The sequence below is a fragment of the Pelodiscus sinensis genome, chromosome 6, assembly GCF_052426305.1.
Source record: "Pelodiscus sinensis isolate ZL-2025 chromosome 6, ASM5242630v1, whole genome shotgun sequence".
Lineage (NCBI taxonomy): Eukaryota > Metazoa > Chordata > Testudines > Trionychidae > Pelodiscus > Pelodiscus sinensis.
The window spans coordinates 97,409,013-97,432,907 of NC_143057.1; the positions used below are offsets into that span (position 1 = coordinate 97,409,013).

Genomic DNA, 23,895 nt, shown 5'->3' on the forward strand with positions numbered 1-23,895 from the left:
GCAAAAATGCTGGCATGACTAGCAATAGCATAATAGTAAAGCAGATGTGGTGTGCCAGACACTTAGTAATGTATGTTCCGCATGTGACAAAAAGCTTTGCTTTAGCACCTACTCTTCATGGTCTTCTCTCCTAAAGAGTTAAATGATCAGTGTCATTTGAGACTGTTGTTTTTCTCTGTTCAGGAAGTCATGTGACTTGCACACAGCAGGTGCTTCAAACAGTGTGTACTAAGAAAGATGTTCTGGGCAGCTGAGCTACAAACAGACATGCTTGGGATGTGCTCTGATGCTATGTGTATCGCAGCTCCCATCTAGTAAGAAACACAGCAGTGGTCATAAATATGACTCGATTGAGTATCCAGAATAGGGAATATTGTCACAGAATTGTCTGAGATAATCAAATATGGTGCCGGGGGACCAACCTTGATGATCTCTTACCACTTTGATCTTCCATCATAAATATAAATGTGCTTCAGAATATATGTCTCTCATTTAGGAAGATATTTTGTGTGGCTGCAGGATGGACTATGGTGCTCAAGAGCCTCTTCTGTATTTGGCACCAGGACAAGCCAACATATGCTTAAATCAAACCCAAAATATAGGGCTAGCTATCATGGAATATTAATCGTGTGTTCTCAAAGCAAATGAGAACCCTCTCTGACAGTCTGATCTGCTTGCTGAGATTCATGTTCCCCCTGCCTGCTCGCACAGAGATCAGAAGCCGATTTGGAGAGAAGTTTGGGTACCTGTGGGGAGAATTCAGCTCCTAGGAGGATCTATGCTTAGCTCAATGAGCAAGTCACAGTGACTTTTCTGAGTCAGACAAGGAGCAACTCTGACACCTGCTGGGCACGAGAGGGACCCACATCTGAGGATCTCAGGCACACAGTCCTATTGAGCAGTGCATATTGTGTTTTCATTACTGGGCCTTTCTGTCCTTAATGCTGCTTTAATCAAATAAACATGCAAGAGTTTTTCCTTGAATTTTCTTTGCAGAAAATTCTGCATTCTTCCTAAGGGACTAAATTCTCACCTTTATCTTTTTCTAATCATCCTGCAATATCCTTCAAAAGATGCTACTATCAAGCCATTAGTATGATCCATGTTCTTTCTTTGCCTCTTATCTGCTAGCACTTGTGTGTACTTTGGGTATAGCTCAGAGGGCAGGACCAGTCTCTTATTTGTTTGATAAAGTAACTAGCAGTCTTTTCTCCTTCAATAAATGATGGTGCCTTTGTTTCAAGACTCAAGTGCTTTATGCTTTTGAACTCTCACAAACAGCTCTTTAGAGCTGACCAGACTGCACCTCCTGGGGCTCTGACTGATTTAAAGCAGTGTTTCTGAACTTTTTTTTTATAAAATACCCCTTTAAAAAAAAGTTATAAAGTACCTACAGTTTTCAGACATGCAATTTTTTTTTCTACCATTGCAACACATTTGTTTAAACAACTTAATCGTAGCTGGGCGGGCAATGACATTTTTGGGTGTCAAAAGTACAAAAATAATAATATGCTGTAAAACTTGAAACAAAAATTCAGTTTTCTCCAAATTTCAATTGTGTTGACACATCCCCCCAGACTTCTTAAGTACCCCCAAGGATACTCATACCACTAGTTGAGAAACACTGTTTTAAAGGACCCAGGCTCCAGACATTGCTGCTGCTGTGATGGTGGTGACAGCCAGGAGCCCCAGACCTTTTTAAATCACCAGGCCCTGGAGCAGTTGTCCCTTTTGCCTCTACCATTGGTGGTCCTGGTTAAGACAGCACTTTGCCTGTTCTCATTGTAATTATACATATGAAGTGAGAAGAAACACCTTCCTCTGGAATGCCATTTCTCCTCTCCCCCACTCCTGGCCCCTGGTCGTTCACTTGTTCTCTTCTTTCTCATTCTTCCTATTGTCCATGATGGTTCTCAAACTTTTTCTAATTCCCAGATTATCTCTAAATCACAGGCCTTTTCTCACTCAAACTGAATCATAAAAGGTAAAGTAGACTATTTTCTTATTTCTCAATGAAGATGTTGGTCAAATGTGTATACAAAGATTCAAATTTTGGTATTGCTATGCAGCTAATTTGTATTTGTCTTTATTGTAATCTAGTTTCTGGAATGAGAATGCATTAATTTTCTAACCACTCTTTATTCTGAATGCACTGCATAAGGTTGGAAATTAGGTGTAGGGATCAGCTAATCTCCTTCGCTTCCAAATAAAATTATTTGGAAAAACAATATCGGTGTCTATTCATGGGATCGATTCTGCTGCCAATTGGATCAAAGAAAAAAGTAGTGATCAAAGCTCACCATCTAGTGGAATTTGACAGCATTACACTAATGCTACAAATGAGTGAGAGTAATTGCAGTGATAACTGTAATGTGCTACTGCCTAATATAATCTTGGCAACATAATAAGCACACTGTGGACCAAATCCTAATCCCACTGAAATCAATGGCACAATTCAAAGTAATTCAGTAGGATATGGTCCCATATATCAGTGGCCAAATGAAAAATCTGAAAAAAAATTAGTTCAAACCAAAACTGAACTTTGTTTTTCAAGACAAAATTGTAAACTTCCACTCTACCCAATTCATTTGAATTCAATCAAATTCCATGATTCAGAATTTTTTTTTTCAGATTTTGTTGCTTCTGTTGCTCTATACTCAAACAGAAACTAGATGCTGTTTTACAGGCAGGTAGTTGAATGTCGAATTCGTATCTGAAGTTAATGGTCGTATTTTGTTCACCTTCCATCCAAAGTCAGATTTAAAACTTGGATTCGAACTACATAGCTATGAAAAATGCACAGAAACATCTTTGTGTGTTACCATTTGTTGCAGTGGTCTTTAAACTATGGGATGTGCTCCCCCTGGGGGGAGCAGAAGAATGTTGAAGGGCATGGCAGGACCCAAGTCAGCCCCTCTGGAAGGCAAGGAGAGAGCTGCCCTACTCTGTCACAGCTCTGGCCCCAGTTCCCAACCCTGCTTCTGGGGGGAAGACCAGGTGAGGGAGAGGTACACAACCAAAAAAGGTTGTGAGCCGCTGATCTGTTGTCTAGATGGAGGTTGTATTAGTGATTATAACATAGTTCTGAATTTCCAGTGCTATGGTGCAATGCCATCTGGTAGAATAAAACTATAGAAAGTTCTAGAACACAGGATTGTTATATTCTTCAAAACATTCTTGAAGAAATCAGAACTGAGATACTGTGAGCGAGCTCAATCATATTCCTACCGAAGCCCCTGCATACTGCAAAAATGTTGTCTATACTGAGACTAGTATGACATGGACTACAGGCCAGCCCAGATGTGCAGTTGTAAACAGGTGCATAGATAAGTATCAGAAGATACACAGTTTAAAACCCCACTGTTGAGAGAACCCAGACTGGATAAATAGGCACAACTTTGTATGCTCTCAGGTCTTTCCAGCAGTGAATTTTGCCCTAAATCCCACTCCACTGACTTGCTTGCTCACATATCAAGTGAAACTGTTTCATGGCAAACCTGCCATGCAAGATCTGTAGAGAAATGACAACAGGAGAGCTGACAGACTCACCTGGCCCCTGCACAAGGTGGGGGACTGGCTCTGCTCTCCTGGAAGAGGAGGGTATGAGCAGCCAGCACTCAGCACCACCTGCAGCACAGGGAACTCCCCTCCCACCACCTCTCAGTGCTGCCTGAAGCATGCTGTGCAGGGCCCCAGCAGCAGTTTAAAGGAGCCGAGGTTCCTAGCCACCAGGGCCATCCTTAGTATTTATGGTGCCCTACGCGGGATTGTTAAACTGGTGCCTCTATGCCTAGGTTTGTCAAGCCAAAAAAAAAAAAAGGAACCCACCAATACATTAAAATCCCCAAGATCCCACCCCTTTGAGGCCCCATCCTCTCTGTTCCCCTCCTCTCCATCACTTGCTATCCTCAGCCATTATACGCTCTCACTTGGTTGAGAGAGGAGGTGCAGGCTCTGGGGTGGGAATGAGGGATTTGGGTGTGGGAAGGGGTGAGAAGTGCAAGCTCTGGGAGGGAATTTGGATGCAGGAGAAGGGGATGCTGGCTCGGGGAGGGAGCTCCAGGCTCGGGAGCATTGAGCTCAGGTGGAAGCTTGGGGAATTTAAAGTACCGGTGCCATGTGCCGGGCTCAGGCTGAGGCGCGCTGGTGCCCCGTGTATCCGCTGCCAGCCAGCCCTTCTGCGGACAGCCTGCTGCTGGGCCAGGTTTGTGGATGTGAGGGTGCAGGAGTTTGTGTTGGATATGTGTGGGGCTCAGGGCAAGGAGGTTGGGAGTGTGATGGGCTCAGGACACAGATTTGCAGTGTGTGGATGGTGCAGGAGTGTTGTGGCAGAAGACTGAGGATGTGGGGATGCAGGAGTTTGGAGATGTAAGAGGCTCAGGACAGGGGGTTCCAGTGTATGACAGGCTCAGATTAGGGGTCAGGTGGTGCAGGAGTGTTATGATGCTGCAGTGCGATAGGGATTTGGCCCCAATTGGGGGCATGTTGGCCAGGTTTCATTTTTAAATAAAATATTATGTCAAACTGAAAGGTTTTAGCATTGTCTTTATCTATGAGAAGGGCGGGGAACCTGTTTTGAGTCAAGGGTCACTGACCCACAGAAAAGTCAGTTGGGGCCACACAAGGGAGATGTCAACCCCCTCCCCCCCTCCCAAGCCTCACTAATGCGGTCCCAAAGATGCTGACACAGCTGGATGGGTCTGGGGGCAGGGTGGTGCTGGGTGCTGCGGTGGGTGGCAGGGTGCTGGGTCCAGGGACAAGGTGGTGCTGGGTGCTACAGTGGGTTGCAGGGTTCTGGGGACAGGGTGGTGCTGGTGACAGTGTTTGTGGGAGCAGGGGACAGGGTACTTGTGGGGGGTCTGGGTAGGGGAGAGGGGCAGCTGAGACCAGTACCTCGTAATCCTGCAGCACCTCTGGGAACTATGCGACTGCACTCCTCCTCCCCAAACAGCTGGCGTGCAAGCTGCCTGAGCTGCAGGGGCTGTTGCACCCCAGCAGCTTACCTCCGCAATGCCGTCCCGTGAGGAGTGCGGAGGGTGAAGGGAGTCCCGGGAAAGCGAAGCTCTGTCCCCCCAAGAGGAGTCATCAGCACAGCATTGTCACCCTTGTAAGCCCCGTAATCTCTTCCAGCTCCCTCCTGAGTTCTGCATCCTCTAGTTCCTGCCCTGACTCCTGCTCTCTCACCTCCCTATCCTGAGCCCCCCATCAGACCCTGTGCCCTGAATCCACCCCTCCTGCCCTCATTCTATCACCTTCTGCCCTGAGCTGCCCCCACAAACCTTCCAGCCCCCTGCCCACACATCTTAACCCCTACCCCTTACCAAGAGTCCCCCATATCTCTGCCCTGACTCCAGCCCTGCAACCTTATACTCCTGCCCTAACTCCCTACACCAAACCCTGAGCCCTCAGCCCCCTACCTCCTGCCTTCACCCCAGCACCCTTCAATCCCTGATCTGAGTTCCCCAACTCTCCCAGCCCCCTGCCCTCACTCCTGTACCCCCACCCCTTTTTATTCTAGCAAAAGACAGAAAACTTGCAAATATTGTCCACCAAAAAACTATATCTGATGTTTTAATCACTTTCCTTCTGATATTAATACAAACTTCCTTTTCCCCTTCATTTTTGAAACATTCTATCATATAAATAAAACATATACATTTTCCTTTTATTTTTTAACCTCTTCCTCTCTCCACTTCCTCTCCTCCCCCCCCCCCCCACCCCGAAATTACCACTTAAAGATCCAGATATGCTCATAGGGACATAAATATATATGTAATCTCAACATGCATAATATCTCCTCCCAAAGAGAGTGAGGAGGAGGGGAAGCCTCCTCCTCGCTCATGCATCGGCGGGAGCCTGTGCGGAACAGGCAGCGCCCCGGCGGTATCTGCAAGTGCCGGGGTCAGTCCCACTCCAGCCAGCCCCCCTGCACCGCCCCCCAGCTCTGCATCCCACTGGCCCATTCCTCTTCCTGATTTCCCCTGGCCAGCACTGCTGCACCCTCTCCCCCTCCCCCCCCCCCACCAACTCTGCTTCCTGCCCCCTCTTCTTTCCCCCCTCCCCACACTCTGCTTCCCGCTGGCCCGTTCCTCTTCCTGATCTCCCCTGGCCAGCACCGCTGCACCCCTGCCAGCTCTGCTTCCCTCCCCCCCTTCCATCTGGCCAGCCCCACGGCTTCTCCCCCGCCCCCCCCCCCCCCCAGCTCTGCTTCCCATCTCCCCGATCAAGTGTGTCTGGTTTTTTGGGGGGGTAGGGGGTGTCTACCTGGGTAACCCTACTGGCAGCAGCCTCCATGTGCACAGCTCAAACCAGCTGAGAGGGAAGATGCTGGGGCTTCTCCCCTCTCAGCTGTTCTGTGGCATTTAAACACGCCGCGCAGGCTCTCCTTTGGCTCCACACAGTGCCGCGGCCAGCGCCGGGGAATTTAAAGTACCGGTGCCGTGTGCCGGGCTCAGGCTGAGGCGCGCTGGTGCCCCGTGTATCCACTGCCAGCCAGCCCTTCTGCGGACAGCCCGCCGCCGGGCCAGTCCACCCCTGCCTCAGTCAGCATGCAGCCAGCTTACCCCTCCACCCTCCGCTCCAGCACCTCACCCAACCCAGCCCTGCCAGAGGGGTGCTCTGCGGGGGGCGAGAGGGGTGCTCCATCGGGGGAGGGGAGAAGAAAAGATACTGCCACAGAGCCACCCAGCCAGCCTGCCTCACCTTACGAGAGAGTCACATGGGTGAGTTCTTTCCCCTACCCTACCCTTCCCAGAGACCCCAGCAGCCAATCCCCTCCCTCAGACTGTGCTGCAGGCACATTGGGCTCTCTAGGACCCAGCAGCCCTGCTGTTGCCTGCTCACTGCTTCCCGTTTCTCCCAGCAGAGTGGAGCCCCAGAAATTCTGGTGCCCTACACAACTGCGTATTCTGTGTATGCCTAAGGACGGCCCTGCTCGCCACTGACATCTGAATCAACAGACCCTGCAGCAGTTGCTCCGTTGTCTCTCCCCTTCCCTTGTTGGCAGGAAGAGGCAAGGTTACCAGAACTCTTTGGAGTTATTTTAAGCCTGTTTTTTATACTCTTAATAAGTAATCAAATTATTATTATAACTGTAATTCACTAAGACTGAAGAGTCAACCTTATGCATATTTTATTCCTGTGCTCAGAGCTTTACTTTGGCTCACCAGTTCATATCCTACAAGAATAGTATTTGTGTTGTACAAATGTTAGGTGTATTGCAAAAACTACTGAGCTGTTGTAACCCACACCCCTTCTGGATTTGATGAGCTGTCCCGTGCAGTGGCACTTAGACCACTTACAGAAAGAAAGAAGGAGTTTCCTTTACAGCCTTAGCTGAGAGCCAGCTAGCTTTATAGCTCATGTGGTAAAGGCTCATGCACTAAGCTCCAGAAGTCCCAGCTTTGGTTCTGTCTGTCAGTATTACACTATGACAATGAATAAACTTTAAAAACATCAAATAGTCTTGTAGCACCTTAGTGGCTAACAAAAAATGTAGATGGTATCATGAGCTTTCATGGGCACAACCCACTTCTTCAGACTATCACAGCTACCCCAATGAAACTAATGACAATGGTAAGTCATGGACAATGCCCAGATAATGTACAAACACATCACAAAAATGAGCTCCCCTTTTCCCTCTCCCCTCCCTCCTCCAGTTCTCAGCCCCCTTCATCCCCAATTACTATAAAAATACAATTTTTTTGTTGTTCCAATCCAAACTGGTGTCTTTATTGACTGTGCAGGGAAGGAAGGGAAGGCATAGGGAGGCAAGGCACAGGCCCCTAGTGGGGAGGCCTTGAGGAGAGTTACTGTGGTCCTTGATAGAAACTCTCCCTCAGGAACTCATGGATGCACACCCCCACCTGATGTGCCTGGCAGATGACAGCTGTCAGCAGCTGCTCAATGGGGCATCCCTTCCCAGCCGGCCTCTGCCCCCTACCCCCGCCCCAGGCAGGAAGGCCTCCCCCTTCCTTTCCACGATGTTGTGAAGAACACAACACGCTGCAACCACCTCGGGGATGTTGGACTCCCCACATCCAGGTGGGTCAAGAGGCACCTGAACCATGCTTTGAGGCGGCCGAAGACACATTGAACCTGCATTCGGGCCTGGCTGAGGTGCACATTGAATTGTACCCTGCAGGGGTTCTGGTGGCTAGTGTAGGGCTTCATGAGCCAAGGCATTAGTAGGTAGGCTGCGTCCCCAACGATGCACAGTGGCGCCTGTAGGTCCCCCATACAAAAGTCCCACTGGGAGAAGAATGTCCCAGTCTCCGGCTTGTGGTAGAGACTGGAGTTTCTGAATATGTGGGCATTGTGTGCCCTTCCCAACCACCTGACGAAAATGTCTGTGAACTGTCCGCGGTGATCAACCAGGGCCTTCAGCACCATGGAGAAATAGCCCTTGTGGTTTATGTGTTGGGCCACTCGATGATGTGGTGCACAGATTGGTATGTGGGTTCCATCAATGGCTCCCCTGCACTTGGGGAATCCCAGGGAGGCAAATCCTGCGGCAATGGATTCCAGGTCTCCCAGGCAGATGACCCTGTGCAGAATGATGAAGTTGATGGCCCTCACAACCTGCAGAAGGGGACAAAGAAACACACAAAACAGCAAATGAGAGGGAGTGCCTGAGCCCTTGGGAGGTGCCCGTCCCTCACCCACCCCAAACACCCCAGAAGCCACCCCCTATGAGGCTGCCCCCCCCCCAGCAGCAGGGCTGTGTGAGGGCAGGATGGCAGAATCCGCCAGGGACAGGGCTTCCTCCCACCCTCAGCCCATCCCTGCACCACCACACCCCTTTCCTTAGGGTCCCCCTTTCCAGGACCTCCCCAACACACACACAAAGGGACTGCAGCCCAAGAGTGCTTTACCTCCATGAGGAGGGCCCTGTCAGTGAACTTTCCCATGCCGAACTGGTTGCCCATAGACCAGTAGCTGTCTGGGGTAGCGAGCTTTCAGCATGCCCAGAGGTGGCTCCATGCCAAGGGAGTATGCTGTGGTGTCCAAAGAATGAGCAACCAGAGCACACACTGCTAAAGCTTTGCTGTCCCTCGGAGAGGTAGCCAAGCACACAGCAGTCCAGGGGGTCCTTTTAAGCACGCATCTCAGCCTTAGGCAAGAGCACCCAGAAGCAACTGCTGACCTAATGCCCTGCCTGAAGTGGTTCCGGGTGGCCTTATATGTGAGACAGCATCCAATCAGTGTGGCCGCTATTTTTCGAAAAAGCAGATGGTTTTTTCAATGTGCTTTTGCTGTGTAGACACTCTCTTTTGAAAGAAGTTTTTTGAGAAGATCTCTTCTGGAAAAGCTTCTTTCGAAAGAAGCCTGCAGTTGAGATGTAGCCTGACAGCTTTCCTCCATTTCCTCTGTCAGCACTGCTCAGCTTTTTAATTAAGTCACAGGCTTGGGCTCATTCATTCTACAGATTAGACGTTGTTCAGTGGAATTATTTTTGTCCTTACTGTTCACTGAGCAGTTTCCTGCCTCATTCTACAATTGTCTGTCCTTGCCTGGTCCAATTGTTGGCTCATGAGGCCAAAGGAAATTCATAGTAAAACCATTTTATCCCATGTACACCATTATAATGGCAACTCAACTTTGACCCAGTGCAATGCAAAGATCTGCAGGGTTTCTGTCTCAGACACTGCACATAGACACCCTGCACACTGAAGGAGTCAACCAGATATGAGTCCTGCAGAAAAATAGTTGTTTTTTCTATAGATGTCTAGCTTCCAAGACCTAAAGGCCCTATTATGATCATCCAGTCTGACCTTCTTTATAACACACACCATAGAACTTCCACCAAATCAATCCTAGGATATATCTTTTAGAAAAAAAATCTAGTCTTGGTTTAAATGTCGTCAATGATGGTGGATTCGCCATGACTTTTGGTAAGCTATTCCAATTATTCTTACTGTTTAAAAAATTATGCCTTATTTCCTGTCTGAATGTGTCTAACTTCAACTGCCAGCCATTGAATCATATTATACCTTCCTCTGAGATACTGAAGAGTCCATTATTAAAATTTGTTCCCCATATAGATACAGACTATAATCAAGTCATTCTTTAACCTTCTCTTTGCTAAGCTAAATAGATTGAATTCCTTAAGTTTGTTACTAAAAGGCTTATTTTCTAATTCTTTACTCATCATCAGGACTCTTCACTGAACCCTCTCACATTTATTAACATCCTTCTTGAATTGTGGACACCAGAACTAGACACGGTAATCCAACAGTGGTTTCACCATTGCCAAGTACAGAGGTAAAATAGTATCTCCACTCTTACTTAAGAGTCCCCGTTTATGTATCCCAAGATCACATTAGCCCTTTTGGCCACAGATTTGCACCAGGAACTCGTGTTTAGCTCCCACAGCCTCCAAATCTTTTAGAGTTACTGTTTCCCAGGATAGAGCTCTCCTATCTGTAGGGGCTACATTCTTTGTTCCTAAGAGCACACATGTACTTTGCTCATAGCTATCTTACCACGCTATTCAGAACACTCTGTATGAGTGACTATCCTCTTCGTTATTTACAATCCCCCTGATTTTTGTCGATGATTTTGGGTTTTCTAAGGAGTCTTTAATAAAAAGGTTAAATAGTGTAGGCCCAAGAACCAATTACTGTGGGATTCTATTAGATACAGTTTTCAGTGATGATTCCCTGTATTCAGTTATAATTTGAAACCTAACATTTATCCAGCTTTTAATGTTGCTACCATTCTAATTTTATATCTATCTAGGTTTTGTAATCAAAATGTGCAGTACCGAGTCAAATAAGGGAGAAGCGGGGGATGTCATATACCTAGACTTTAGTAAGGCATTTGATACGGTCTCGCATGATATTCTTATTGATAAACTAGGCAAATATAACTTAGATAGGGCCACGATAAGGTGGGTGCATAATTGGCTGGATAACCGTAGTCAGAGAGTTGTTGTTAACGGTTCTAAATCCTGCTGGAAAGGGATAACAAGTGGAGTTCCGCAAGGGTCTGTTTTGGGACCCGTACTGTTCAATATCTTCATCAATGATGTAGATATTGGGATAGAGAGTACGCTTATTAAGTTTGCGGATGATACCAAACTGGGTGGGGTTGCGACTTCTTTGGAGGATAGGGACATAATTCAAAATGACCTTAGCGAGTTAGAGAAATGGTCAGAGGTAAACAGGATGAGGTTTAATAAAGAGAAATGCAAAGTGCTCCACTTAGGAAGGAACAATCAGTTCCATACATACAAGATGGGAAGCGACTGTCTAGGAAGGAGCATGGCAGAAAGGGATCTAGGGGTCATAGTGGACCACAAGTTGAATATGAGTCAACAGTGTGATGCTGTTGCCAAAAAAGCAAATATGATTCTAGGTTGTATCAACAGATGTGTTGTAAGCAAAACTCGTGAAGTCATTCTGCCGCTCTACTCTGCACTAGTTAGGCCTCAGCTGGAGTACTGTGTCCAGTTCTGGGCACCACATTTCAAGAAAGATGTGGAGAAATTGGAAAGGGTACAGAGAAGAGCGACAAGAATGATTAAAGGTCTAGAGAACATGACCTATGAAGCCAGGCTTCATGAACTGGGCTTGTTTAGTTTGGAAAAAAGAAGATTAAGGGGGGACATGATAGCGGTTTTCAAATATCTAAAAGGGTGTCACAAGGAGGAAGGAGAAAATTTGTTCCTCTTGGTTTCTGAGGACAGGACAAGGAGTAATGGGCTTAAAGTGCAGCAAGGGAGGTTTAGATTGGACATTAGGAAAAAATTCCTAACTGTCAGGGTGGTCAAATATTGGAATAAATTGCCAAGGGAGGTGGTGGAATCTCCCTCTCTGGAGATATTTAAGAACAGGTTAGCTAGACAGCTGTCAGGGATGGTGTAGACGGAGCTTGATCCTGCCTTGAGGGCGGGGGGCTGGACTCGATGACCTCTTGAGGTCCCTTCCAGTCCTATTATTCTATGATTCTATGATTCTATTAAATGTCTTACAGTCTAAATATATTATCTCAACATTTTTCCATGTAATCTCAATAAAAAATATATCAGGTTAGTTTGATGGAATCCATAGACCACATAGATTGACACTAATTTTTGCCCTCATTTAAATTCTTTATTAATCAAGTCCTGGATTAGCTTCTCCATTATCTTGCCCAGAATCGGTCAGACAAACAGACTTCCTTTCCTTTGGCTTGGACGTAGGAGAGTAAACATAAATACTGCATATTACAAACCACCTTGTAATATCTCATTAAAACAATATCTCACTAAAACACTGTCTAAAACACACCAATCATGTTTACATTAAACAGGTTTTCAGTCACAACATTTTATACTTTATTAAACAGAAAAGTAAATGTTATTCCCTTTTATTTGTTCTTCATGATATTCAAAACTCACTCTGTTAAATAGTGGGTGGTTGGTTAAAGTAGGCATCATTTAATTAATCAACTACAGAATGTATGCGTACTACAATATTTATACAACAGTCAATTAACAGAACATTCTGTGTGAACACAGCTTATGCAGTTTGGCTTTTAAAAAGAATACATCAGCATCCAAATTGCATTGGCAGTTTTGCACATGCTCTGTTTGCCTTAATGAGTCCTCATTCACCCATTGAAATTTCTGTTTGTTTAAAGACAGTGTTCTTGTCGCTGATGCTGGGTGATCTGCAGTGTCTTTCTCAGGCCTGATCAAAGACAGTTTGCCTTTCTTAATGTAGTGTTTTTTTTCAAGATTTAAAGCCTCGATTAGGACATTTCTGCAGATATCTTTTTAACAGGGCTCTTATCTAACCGAATATACCATTCTCATTATGTGAGTGACCATGTCTTTGCCTTGACAACAACCTGCAGCCGTAAAGCAAGTTTAATTCTCAAACAAGAAGATTGACGACAGCTATCACTGAATATATTGTTTATTGTAAAATATGGGATTCGTCCCCAGAAACCACGGAGATGGTATTTGCCTGGTCTAAGAGTAAATAATAAGATAGACCACAATGGATTTTAGTACCTCATCAGTATTTGATCAGCAGAAAGGTAAGTCACTTGCTAATAATTTCAAGATCCGTTGGTCTCAGTATGCCTGTTGAAATTGTATGGTTTTCAGTGGTAAATTAATGCCTCATATTTTATGGGGGAGTTCTGGTATAATGTATTTCTCAGACATTTATCAAAAATATCCTGTGGCTATACATTTTGATCACAAAAGGAACCTTCTTCCTTCAGTTTTAAGGTCAGATATTCCTGATAGTATTGCTTTTAAAAATAAAATATTGATTTAATCAGGGGAAATGACAGCATTCCATTTTTCCCTAAGGTCAGCTTCAATATATTTGTATACAACAATTGTTACATTAAAACAGAGCCAGTTAAAAATGTGATATATGACTTGTACAAAACTAAATGCCCATTTTCCTATTATTTTCACCAGTTTGGGAATTATAAGATGTAAATAGTGGCAGAAATACATACTAACAAATGATTTACTTTACTTTAGGAAATCTTTAGATGTACTGCACAAATATTATTGAATCTTAACATAAGATTCTAAAATAAGCCCTAAAGTAATGATAAATTTTCTTCAGGAATAGGTTGCTATGGAAATATAGATGGATCTTAGTGATCTATGTTGTAGTTAGATGGTTGCATTTTATTTCTTGAGGTGTGAGGTATGATATATCTAAAATAATTTACTTCATTGCTTAATTCACAAACATTTTATATTCTTTGCATTCCTCTTTATTCACAAAGCACAACATTTTCATTGTTCAGACAACTATGTTTCACCAAATCTCTCTCTATCTAATTACAAAGCCCCAAAATGATTGTGAATCTTCCCAATATGCACCTGCAAGGGGTACACACTAATAAGGAAGAGATGGCCCCAAAGTAAAGGATTGTGGCTTGCTGTGTATGTGAAAAGGCCTAACCTATTAAAATTCTTCAAAATGCAAGTGGTGCACCACATATACAGGCAGTCCCCGGGTTACGTACAAGATAGGGACTATAGGTTTGTTCTTAAGTTGAATTTGTACGTAACTCGGAACTGGCTTCAGATTCAGCCGCTGCTGCTGAAACTGACCAGGGGCTGACTACAGGAAGCCCGAGGCAGAGTTGCTCTGCCCCCAGCTTCCTGGAATCAGCCACTGATCAGTTTCAACAGCGGCTGAATCTGGAGCCTGGGACAGAACAGCTGGGGCGCTGCCGAGTAGGTCCCCCCAGGACCAACCCGGCAGCATCCCAGCTGCTCTACCCCAGGCGTCCACAACAAAAGCCTGGTCTGCTGGGAGAGGGCGCACTAGCTGCGCCCCCCCCCCCCCCAGCAGACCAGGGAGACCCGGAGCAAAGCCGCAGAGGCAGGGGACCCCGCCGTCTGTGCGGCTTTGCTCCGGGGCAAAGGAGCAAAGCCGCACGGGCAGCGGGGTCCCGCCGCCTGTGCGGCTTTGCTCGGGTCTCCCTGCTGTGCTGGGGAGTCCCCCCCAGCACACCAGGGAGACCCGGAGCAGCTTTTCTCGCCCCGGAGGACGCGGTGGCGGGACCGCTGCGCTCTGTGCGGTCCGCCGTCCACGAGCTCCGGGGCGAGAAAAGCCCCATTCGTAAGTGCGGATCCAACATAAGTTGGATCCGCGTAAGTCGGGGACTGCCTGTACTGCTTGTTTATTCTCTTTAACACGTCAGCATCCCATTCTGTTATTTGTGAATAAATTGATATAAATCAGATTCATATAAATCAAATTACAATGAGTATAGTGACTGTGCAAAACCCAGCGTTGCCCTGGTCATTTTCTGGATCCATTTTTATTTGATTTTTTTTAAAGTATTCTATAGGATTAGAGCAGATATAGACAAGGCCTCTTACTTCATTGTGTTGGCTCTAGCATGTGGTGTGATTCATTCTTCCAACAGAAATATTTTTGCCAAACTTTGTTATTGGGCATTCTATAGGTCTGTCTTCACATGACTAATTGGCATGGGTGCAGCCTTTTTTTTTCTGGAAGACAGGATTAGGGAAGTAAATAAATCAGCATGCTGGAAATAGCACATCTGTATTAGCTAAGATAAGAGAGAATACTGTTTACAATGGACAAGACAACAATGGATAAAATAACCCGGACTCATCAATGAGATAGAGTAAATTGTGCATGGACAAAACATACTCTACAGGGTTTGGTTCCTATAAAACAACCAACCTAGACCCAAAGTGTATGTGCAAGGTATAGCAAACACAGTATCATGTGTAAAGTGTAATAATAGAAGAAGTCTGGTTTGTAACATGGAGGTGTGGTAAGCATTGCACTTAACCCCCTACATATCAGCCTGATTAACTCAAGTGTCGTTTAATTGTATGTTAATAAAGAAACCTCAGTGATTAAGTCTCAGAGATCACAGACTGAATAAGTTTTCACAATTCACCCCAACAGACTCCTGAGTGGATAAGGTTTCAGAGGCTACTCCAATATAATGATGCTGTGACTCTCATCCTCTAGCTGGGAGCAGGTAACATATATATATATCCCTTAGGCTGCTACAATCGATCTTCCAGAGTTCAATGTAGTGGGCCTAGTAAAGTCACGCTAAATAAAACGCAGAGGGAGCCCCCATCGGTGGTTGGTACTCGTGATCTTGTGAGGAGTAAGAGAGGCTGACTCCCGCTATGGGTATGGTGAGGAAACTTGAATTAAAGTATGTCGACTCCAGCTATGTAATTCATGTAGCTGGAGTTGCATATCTCAATTCAATCTTCCCCTTTAATATAGACCTGGCCTCAGTGTAAAAATCACAGCCTATCATTGAGAGAAAGGCAATGAAAGGGGTTAAGGATTGAACTATGAAGAAGATGGTATCATTCTGGAGTAGTGGGTTAAATCTAAGGGTGGATCTTATGGACTCCTCAGAGAAGTATTAGGAGGAGACTGGGACTAAGTGAAGAAAGGAACTCCAGAGAGTTGTATGGAGGCAAGGAATAAGAATACTCTGAAAAACACAAGAGAGATCTGCTGAATACCACTGAAACTTTTGGTATGGATCATCTGCTTCCAGATATACTAGTAGGTATGTAACCTGCATACAGTTTTGTAAAACATTATTAAGTATGGCATAAGGGCATTAATCAGCTCAAACAACAGATAGTTAATAAAAAAGTGTGTGTGTGTGTGTGTGTGTGTGTGTGTGTGTGTGTGTGTGTGTGTAAAGGGAACACCTAGTAAGTTTAAAAAAATACTGCCTGTCAGAAATTTAAGTGTAGCAATCAGCTGCGCCATAGAATTAAAGTAAGGGAGTAAAAGCAGCAGTAAAACAAAACATTGCCCACACCAAAAAGTTCTCACTTGTAAAAAAAACCAAAAACAAAACCCCCACCTTGTTCAAAGCTTAAATATAAAAATTGCAGTTTAAAAATGTAAAAAAAAAAAAAGAAATGTCAGTTGCAATTTACAAAAGGAAAGTATCAGGCAGGCAAAGCTATTTTTAAAAAGAAAAAAGTTCAAAGGCTCAGCTGGAAAGGCTGAGCCAAGAAAATATAAAATGTATTTGGTCTCCATTAATAAATTGTTTACACCATAGCAAGGAATCACAACATGTAACAAAAGCATTCTAATAGTAACAATATGTGTAGTATATGGGTAATACATGTTGTACAAAGTAAAAGTGGCCTTAAAAGTGATATGGAGCAAGAAAACATGCCCTCTTTTATCCTGCCAGAAAAGATAAAAATTTGGCACAAAATTTTTTTGGCAAGAATATTGTGGGAGACCATATCAAAAGCTTTGCTCAAGTCAAGGTATATCACATCCACTGACTTTCCCATATCCACAGAGCCAGTTACCTCATCATAGAAGCTAATCAGATTGGTCAAGGACAACTTGCCCTTAGTGAATCCATGTTGACTATTGCTGATCACTTTCCCCTTTTCCAAGTGCTTCAAAATGGATTCTCTGAGGATCCCCTCCATGATTTTTCCAGGGACTGAGGTAAGGCTGACTGGTCTGTAGTTCCCTGGATTTTCCTTCTTCCCTTTTTTAAAGATGGGCCCTACATTTGCCTTTTTCCAAATACAGTAAACTTCCGATAATCCAGCACCTTTGGGACCCGGGGGTGCCGAATTATCAGATATGCTAGACTATCAGAAGCGGGGGCTATAAGGGATCTGGGGAGGGGGGGGATGCCACCCCAGACCCCTCATAGCCCCCACCTTCCGATAGTCCAGCTCTGCCCCAGGCGTCCCTGATTCAGCCACTGCTGAAACTGACCAGCAGCGGCTGAATCAGAGACGCCTGGGGCAGAGCAGCTGGAGTGCTGCCGGGTTGGTCCAGTAGCGCCAACCCTTGGTAGCGCCAACCCTGTAGCCCCAACCCTGCTCTTGGGGATGCCTGGGGCAGAGCAGCTGGGGTGTTGCTGGGTTGGTCCCGCAGGGCCGCTCCTCAGCGTTACTGGACCAACCCGGCAGCACCCCAGCTGCTCTGCCCCAGGTGTCATAAGAACATACGAACGGCCGTACTGGGTCAGACCAAAGGTCCATCTAGCCCAGTATCCTGTCTACCGACAGTGGCCAGCACCAGGTGCCCCAGAGAGGGTGGACCAAAGACAATGATCAAGCGATTTGTCTCCTGCCATCCCTCTCCAGCCTCTGACAAACAGAGGCCAAGGACACCATTTTATCCCCTGGGTAATAGCCTTTTATGGACCTAACCTCCATGAATTTATCCAGCTTCTCTTTAAACTCTATTATAGTCCTAGCCTTCACAGCCTCCTCTGGCAAGGAGTTCCACAGGTTGACTACACACTGTGTGAAGAAGAACTTTCTTTTATTAGTTTTAAACCTGCTACCCTTTCATTTCATTTGGTGTCCTCTAGTTCTTCTATTATGGGAACTAATAAATAGCTTTTCTTTGTCAGCCCTCTCCACACCACTCGTGCTTTTATAGACCTCTATCATATCCCCCCTCAGTCTCCTCTTTTCTAAACTGAAAAGTCCCAGTTGCTTTAACCTCTCCTCATATGGGACCCATTCCAAACCCCTAATCATTTTAGTTGCCCTTTTCTGAACCCTTTCCAAGGCCAAAATATCTTTTTTGAGGTGAGGAGACCACATCTGTACATAGTATTCAAGATGTGGGCGTACCATAGTTTTATACAGGGGCAGTAAGATATTCTGGGTCTTATTTTCTATCCCTTTCCTAATAATTCCTAGCATCCTATTTGCCTTTTTGACCGCCGCTGCACTCTGTGTGGAAGTTTTCAGAGAACTGTCCACGATAACTCCAAGATCTCTTTCCTGATTTGTCATAGCCAAATTAGCCCCCATCATATTGTACGTATAGTTGGGGTTATTTTTCCCGATGTGCATTACTTTACACTTATCCACATTAAATTTCATTTGCCATTTTGTTGCCCAATCACTCAGTTTGGTGAGATCTTTTTGGAGTCCCTCACAGTCTGCTTCTGTCTTGACTATCCTAAACAGTTTGGTATCATCTGCAAACTTTACTACCTCACTGCTTACCCCTTTCTCCAGATCATTTATGAATAAGTTGAAAAGGATTGGTCCCAGGACTGACCCTTGGGGTACACCACTAGTTACCCCTCTCCAATCTGAAAATGTACCATTTATTCCTACCGTTTGTTTCCTGTCTTTTAGCCAGTTCTCAATCCAAGAAAGGACCTTCCCTCTTATCCCATGGCCATGTAATTTACACAAGAGCCTTTGGTGAGGGACCTTGTCAAAGGCTTTCTGAAAATCCAAGTATACTATATCTACTGGATCCCCCTTGTCTGCATGTTTGTTAACCCCTTCAAAGAACTCTAACAGATTAGTAAGACAGGATTTCCCTTTACAGAAACCATGTTGACTTTTGTCCAACAAATTATGTTCTTCTACATGCTTCACAATTTTATTCTTTACTATTGTTTTGACTAATTTGCCCAGTACTGAAGTTAGATTTACCGGTCTGTAATTGCCAGGATCACCTCTAGAGCCCTTTTTAAATATTGGTGTCACATTGGCTACCTTCCAGTCATTAAGTACGGAAGCCGATTTAAAGAATAGGTTACAAACCACAGATAATAGCTCAGCAATTTCTCATTTAAGTTCTTTTAGAACCCTTGGATGAATGCCATCCGGTCCCAGAGATTTGTTAACATTAAGTTTTTCTATTTGTTCCAAAACCACCTCTAATGACACTTCAATCCGGGACAGTTCCTCAGATTCATCACCCACAAAGGACGGTGCAGATTCAGGAATCTCCCTAACATCCTCAGCCGTGAAGACTGAAGCAAAGAAATCATTTAGTTTCTCCGCAATGGCTTTATCGTCCTTGATTGCTCCTTTTATAGCTCGATCATCTAGAGGACCCACAGTTTTTTTAGCAGGCTTCCTGCTTCTAATGTACTTAAAAAACATTTTGTTATTTCTTTTTGAGTTTTTGGCTAGCTGTTCCTCAAAATCTTTTTTTGCTTTTCTTATTACATGTTTACACTTGATTTGACAGTGTTTATGTTCCTTTCTATTTATCTCGCTAGGATTGGCCTTCCACTTCTTAAAAGATACCTTTTTGTCCCTCACTGCTTCTTTTACTTTTATTATAATTAGGTGTATCAGTCCTTAGCTGCGAGTTGCCTGGCTGGTAGATGTGCTCACGCTGCCTGAGTGTGTCTACCTGCCAGGCAGTTCACAACTACTCGATGGAGGGTATGTGGAGGGGGGGCAAAATGGAGTCCCCGGCCAGACTCACTCGTCTGCCAAGGTCTGCAGGGTCTGCATGTGCCTGGGTCAGCCCCGCTCCCCCCCTTCTCCTCCCAATCTGCCCAGTCCAGCCCCGCTGCCCCCGTCCAGCCCTGCTTCTGGAAGCTTGTTCTCCCATCCTCCTCCTCCTGATCTCCCTCAGCCAGCGCCCCCCCCCCCTCCCAGTCCAGCCCTGGTTCCACTGCCTGCCCTCCCCAATCTCCGCAGGATAGCCCCACTGCCTCCGACCCTGCTTTCACCAGCCGCCCGCCTCCCCCCATCTCTGTGGGACAGCCCCGCTACCCCCATCCCTGCTTCCCAGTGGCCCGTTTCCCTCACACACACACACACACCTCCTCCCAGCCCGCCCCACTCTGCTCCCCTCCTGGCAGCCAAGCTGAGGCCTGGTATTTTTTTCCCGTGGCCCAGTACCAGGCCATGGCCCATAGTTTGGGAAACGCTGCCATATTGCATTGCCTAGTGCATTTGTCTGGGAGCTGACCTTGTCTGTGAAGACAGAGGGAAAAAAAGCACTGAGTACTTCAGCTTTTCCCACATCATCTATCACTAGGTTACCTCCCTCATCCAGTAGGGGCCCTACAACCTCTCTGATCACCCTCTCATTGCTAACATGCCTATAGAAACCTCTCTTGTTACCCTTCACATCCCTTGCTAGCTACAATTCCAAGTGCGCTTTCATCTTCCTGATAACTCCCCTGTATTCTAAATCAATATATTTATACTCCTCCCTAGTCATTTGCCCAAGTTTCCACTTCTTTTAAGCTTCCTTCTGTGTTTAAGCTCACCATGGATGTCTCTGGTAAGACAATCTGGTCGCCTACCATATTTGCTTTTCTTGCTGTGCATCCGGATGGTTTCTTCCTGTGCCTTTAATAAGCTTTCTTTAAAATACTGCCAGCTCTTCTGGACTCCTTTTCTATTCAGGTAAGCATCCCAGGGAATCCTGCCCATCAGTTCTCTGAGAGAGTCAAAGTCTGCTCTTCTGAAGTCCAGGGTGTGTATTTTGCTGCTCTCCTTTCTTCCTTTGATCAGGATCCTGAAATCTACCGTCTCATGATCACTGCTTCCCAGGTTGCCACCCACCTCTACTTCCCCTACTAGTTCCTCCCTGTTTGCGAGCAGCAGGTCAAGCTGCGCATGGCCCCTGGTCGGTTCTTTCAGCACTTGTACCAAGAAGTTATCCCCAACATTCTCCAAAAACTTCCTGGATTGTCTGTGTACTGCTGTATTGGTCTCCCAACAAATGTCAGGGTGATTAAAGTCCCCCATGAGAACCAGGGCCTGCAATCTGGAAGCTTCTCTCAGTTGTCCAAAGAAAGCCTCGTGTACCTCATCCACCTGATCCGGCGGTCTATAGCAGACACAAAGCACAACTTCACCCCTGTTGCTTCCACCTCTAAACTTAACCCATAGACTCAAAAATCTTTTCTCCCTCTAAATACTGAAGCTCCAAGCAATCATACTGCTCTCTTACATAGAATGCAACTCCTCCTCCTTTTCTCCCCAGCCTGTTCTTTCTGAACAGTTTATACACTTCCATTATAGTACTCCAGTCATGTGAGTCATCCCACCAAGTTTCTGTTATTCCAATGAAATCATAGTTCTTTGACTGTGCCAGGGTTTGTTTCCCAGGCTTCTTGCATTTGTGTACAAACACCTTAGATAGCCAGTTGTTTGCCCTACCTTCTCCATTCGAGTCAGGGGTCCTCCTTTGTTGTTCGTTCCTCCTTGTGTTTCTTTCCGGTATCCGACTTCCTCACTTACCTCCAGGCTTTGGTCACCGTCCCCCAACAAACCTAGCTTAAAGCCCTCCTCACTAGGTTTGCAAGCCTGCCTGCTAAGATTCTCTTTCTTCTCTAGATTAGGTGGATCCCATCTCTTCCTAAAAATCCTTGTGCCCAGAACAGAGTCCCATGGTCGAAGAAACCAAAGCCCTCTTTCGACACCACCTGCACAACCACGCATTTACTTCCTCAATTTGACGATCCCTACCCAGACCTTTTCCTTCAACCGGAAGGATGGACGAGAACACCACTTGCGCTTCAAATTCCTTGATCCTTCTTCCCAGCACTACATAATCTGCTGTGACCCGCTCAAGGTCATTCTTGGCCATATCGTTAGTTCCTACATGGAGAAGCAGAAAGGAGTAGCGATCCGAAAGTTTAATCACCTTTGGAAGACTCTCGGTCACATCCTAAATGTGAGCTCCCGGTAAGCAACATGCTTCTCGAGATTGCAGGTCTGGACAGTAGATGGATGACTCAGTACCTCTTAGGAGGGAGTCCCCGACCACCACCACCTGTCATCTTCTTTTGGGGGTGGTGGTCATGGAACCCCCATAACTAGGACTGCGCATCCCATGCCTTCCAGTAGATGGTCTTCCCTTCTGATTTCTTCCCTGAGAGGTCCCTGCCAAAGCATTCTCCACCATAGTGCCTGGGGAGAGAGCCTGAAACTGGTTACTTACCTCTACATGAATGGGGGGATACCTGAGTTGGCCTGCTGCTTCTTCTTCTTCTAGAGATTACATGCAGCCAGTTTTCTTCCTTGTCCTGTACTGCCCTGACTGGCTCTTCAGCCTGCTGTGCCTGCAGGATTAAACGCTGCCTTCTATCAAGGAAGTCTTCATCCTTTCTGATGGAACGTAGGGTCGATACTTGGGCCTCAAGTCCTCTAATTTTTTCTTCCAAAATGGTGACCAGCTTGCACTTAGTGCAGATGAAATCCCTTCTTTCTTCCAGGAGGAAGACAAACATGGCACATGCTGTGCAAGTAATAACAGCAGACATATCACTATCCATACCTGTGTTCCTTCTGAGAGATTCCTCGGTTGTTATTAAATGCCTCCTTGAAGGGCAGGAGTGTAGTGAAAAGATTTTAAAGAATGGCGAGTGTATCTCTCCCTCCTCCCACTCCCAACTCCCTGTTAGCAGCCCCTGTTCACTAACTTTTGACATTTTTTTATTGTATGCATTAACAAAAAGTCTTCCCTTTTTCACATTCACTCTGAGGGCCCAGTCAGAACATTATGTTAGGCACCTTGTGTACAATTCACTAATTGTAACATTGGAAACAAAAGCTGAACCTTCCCACAGCCAAATTCATTTTACAAAATGGAAAATTAAACAGTAATTACATTCCAACAATCTAAACATTGCAGCCACAGAAAGAGAAAATTGGGTTTCAGCCATCCAAGACTGTTCCTGATATAACCATTAATTCACTCCCAATTATATTGCAGCTTCATTAGTTCACTCTTGTCTGAATCCAGTTCACATCAGACTAACCCTTCTCTCCTGGCAGAGCTCCACTTTTAGCCCATTTTTTGTTACTGATATTTGCTTTTGCGATAAGGAACCAGTTCAAATTGTAAATTTCTAGATGACTCACCAGTGGGATTTCTACCCATGTACTATGGACACACAATTATTGTTTCTCCCTCACTAAATGATTTAGTAACAATACGACAGAAGCAGAGGCAGCAGTGAAGAATCATGTTTTGCCAGTGGTTTGGTTGCATTCAGAGGCTCCACAGCATAACCACAGCCTTGCAGGTACACGCATTGTGATAGATGAAGTAGCAGAGGCCTGCAAAGGTGACAGCTGAGTCCTGCAGGCTCTCCAAGAAGCCGGACTCACAGCAAACCCGGCGAAGTGCCACTTCAGGGAGAAGGAGATGATGTGCCTTGGATACATAGTGGGAAGAGGGAAGTTACGGCCAATGATTAATAAACTCCAGGCACTGTCAGACACACCAACCCTGCAAACAAAAAGACAAGTGCTCCAGTTCTTAGGCCTGGTCGGTTATTACCGACAGTTAATCCCGGACTTTGCAACAATTGTGATGCCGCTCACAGACCTAACAAAGAATTCTCAGCCCTGTCAAGTAAAGTGGACATCGCAGTGTGAGAGGGTCTTCCAGAACCTAAAAATGAGGTTGACCCAGGAACGAGTCCTAGTACATCCTGATTTTGGGAAGGAGTTTATACTCCAGACAGATGCTTCTGGAGTGGGGCTCAGAACCATCTTATCCCAGAAGGTACCGTAAATTAGCGTATATAACCCGTGGGTTCTATATGTTTTTACAACCCCCCGCCCCATGGGGTATACATGTCTGTGGGGTATACATGTTTATTTTTACTCACAAGCCTGTGCTGTGCTCTCCA

General features: G+C 45.6%; 1 protein-coding gene across 2 annotated transcripts in view; it reads left to right on the forward strand.

The window, feature by feature from the left end:
* The window catches only part of ANKRD55 (ankyrin repeat domain 55), a 215,727-nt gene that overhangs the window by 122,831 nt on the left and 69,001 nt on the right, over positions 1-23,895 (forward strand). The window contains exon 1 of one of the 2 annotated variants that reach the window (XM_075932436.2): positions 12,446-13,026. The exons of the other annotated variant lie outside the window; for it this stretch is intronic. Within the exon in view, the coding sequence (XP_075788551.2) occupies positions 12,987-13,026 (40 nt within the window). The 5' untranslated portion in view covers positions 12,446-12,986. Of the gene's footprint in view, positions 1-12,445; positions 13,027-23,895 lie in introns of those variants that run through there. 2 annotated transcript variants of the gene reach the window in all.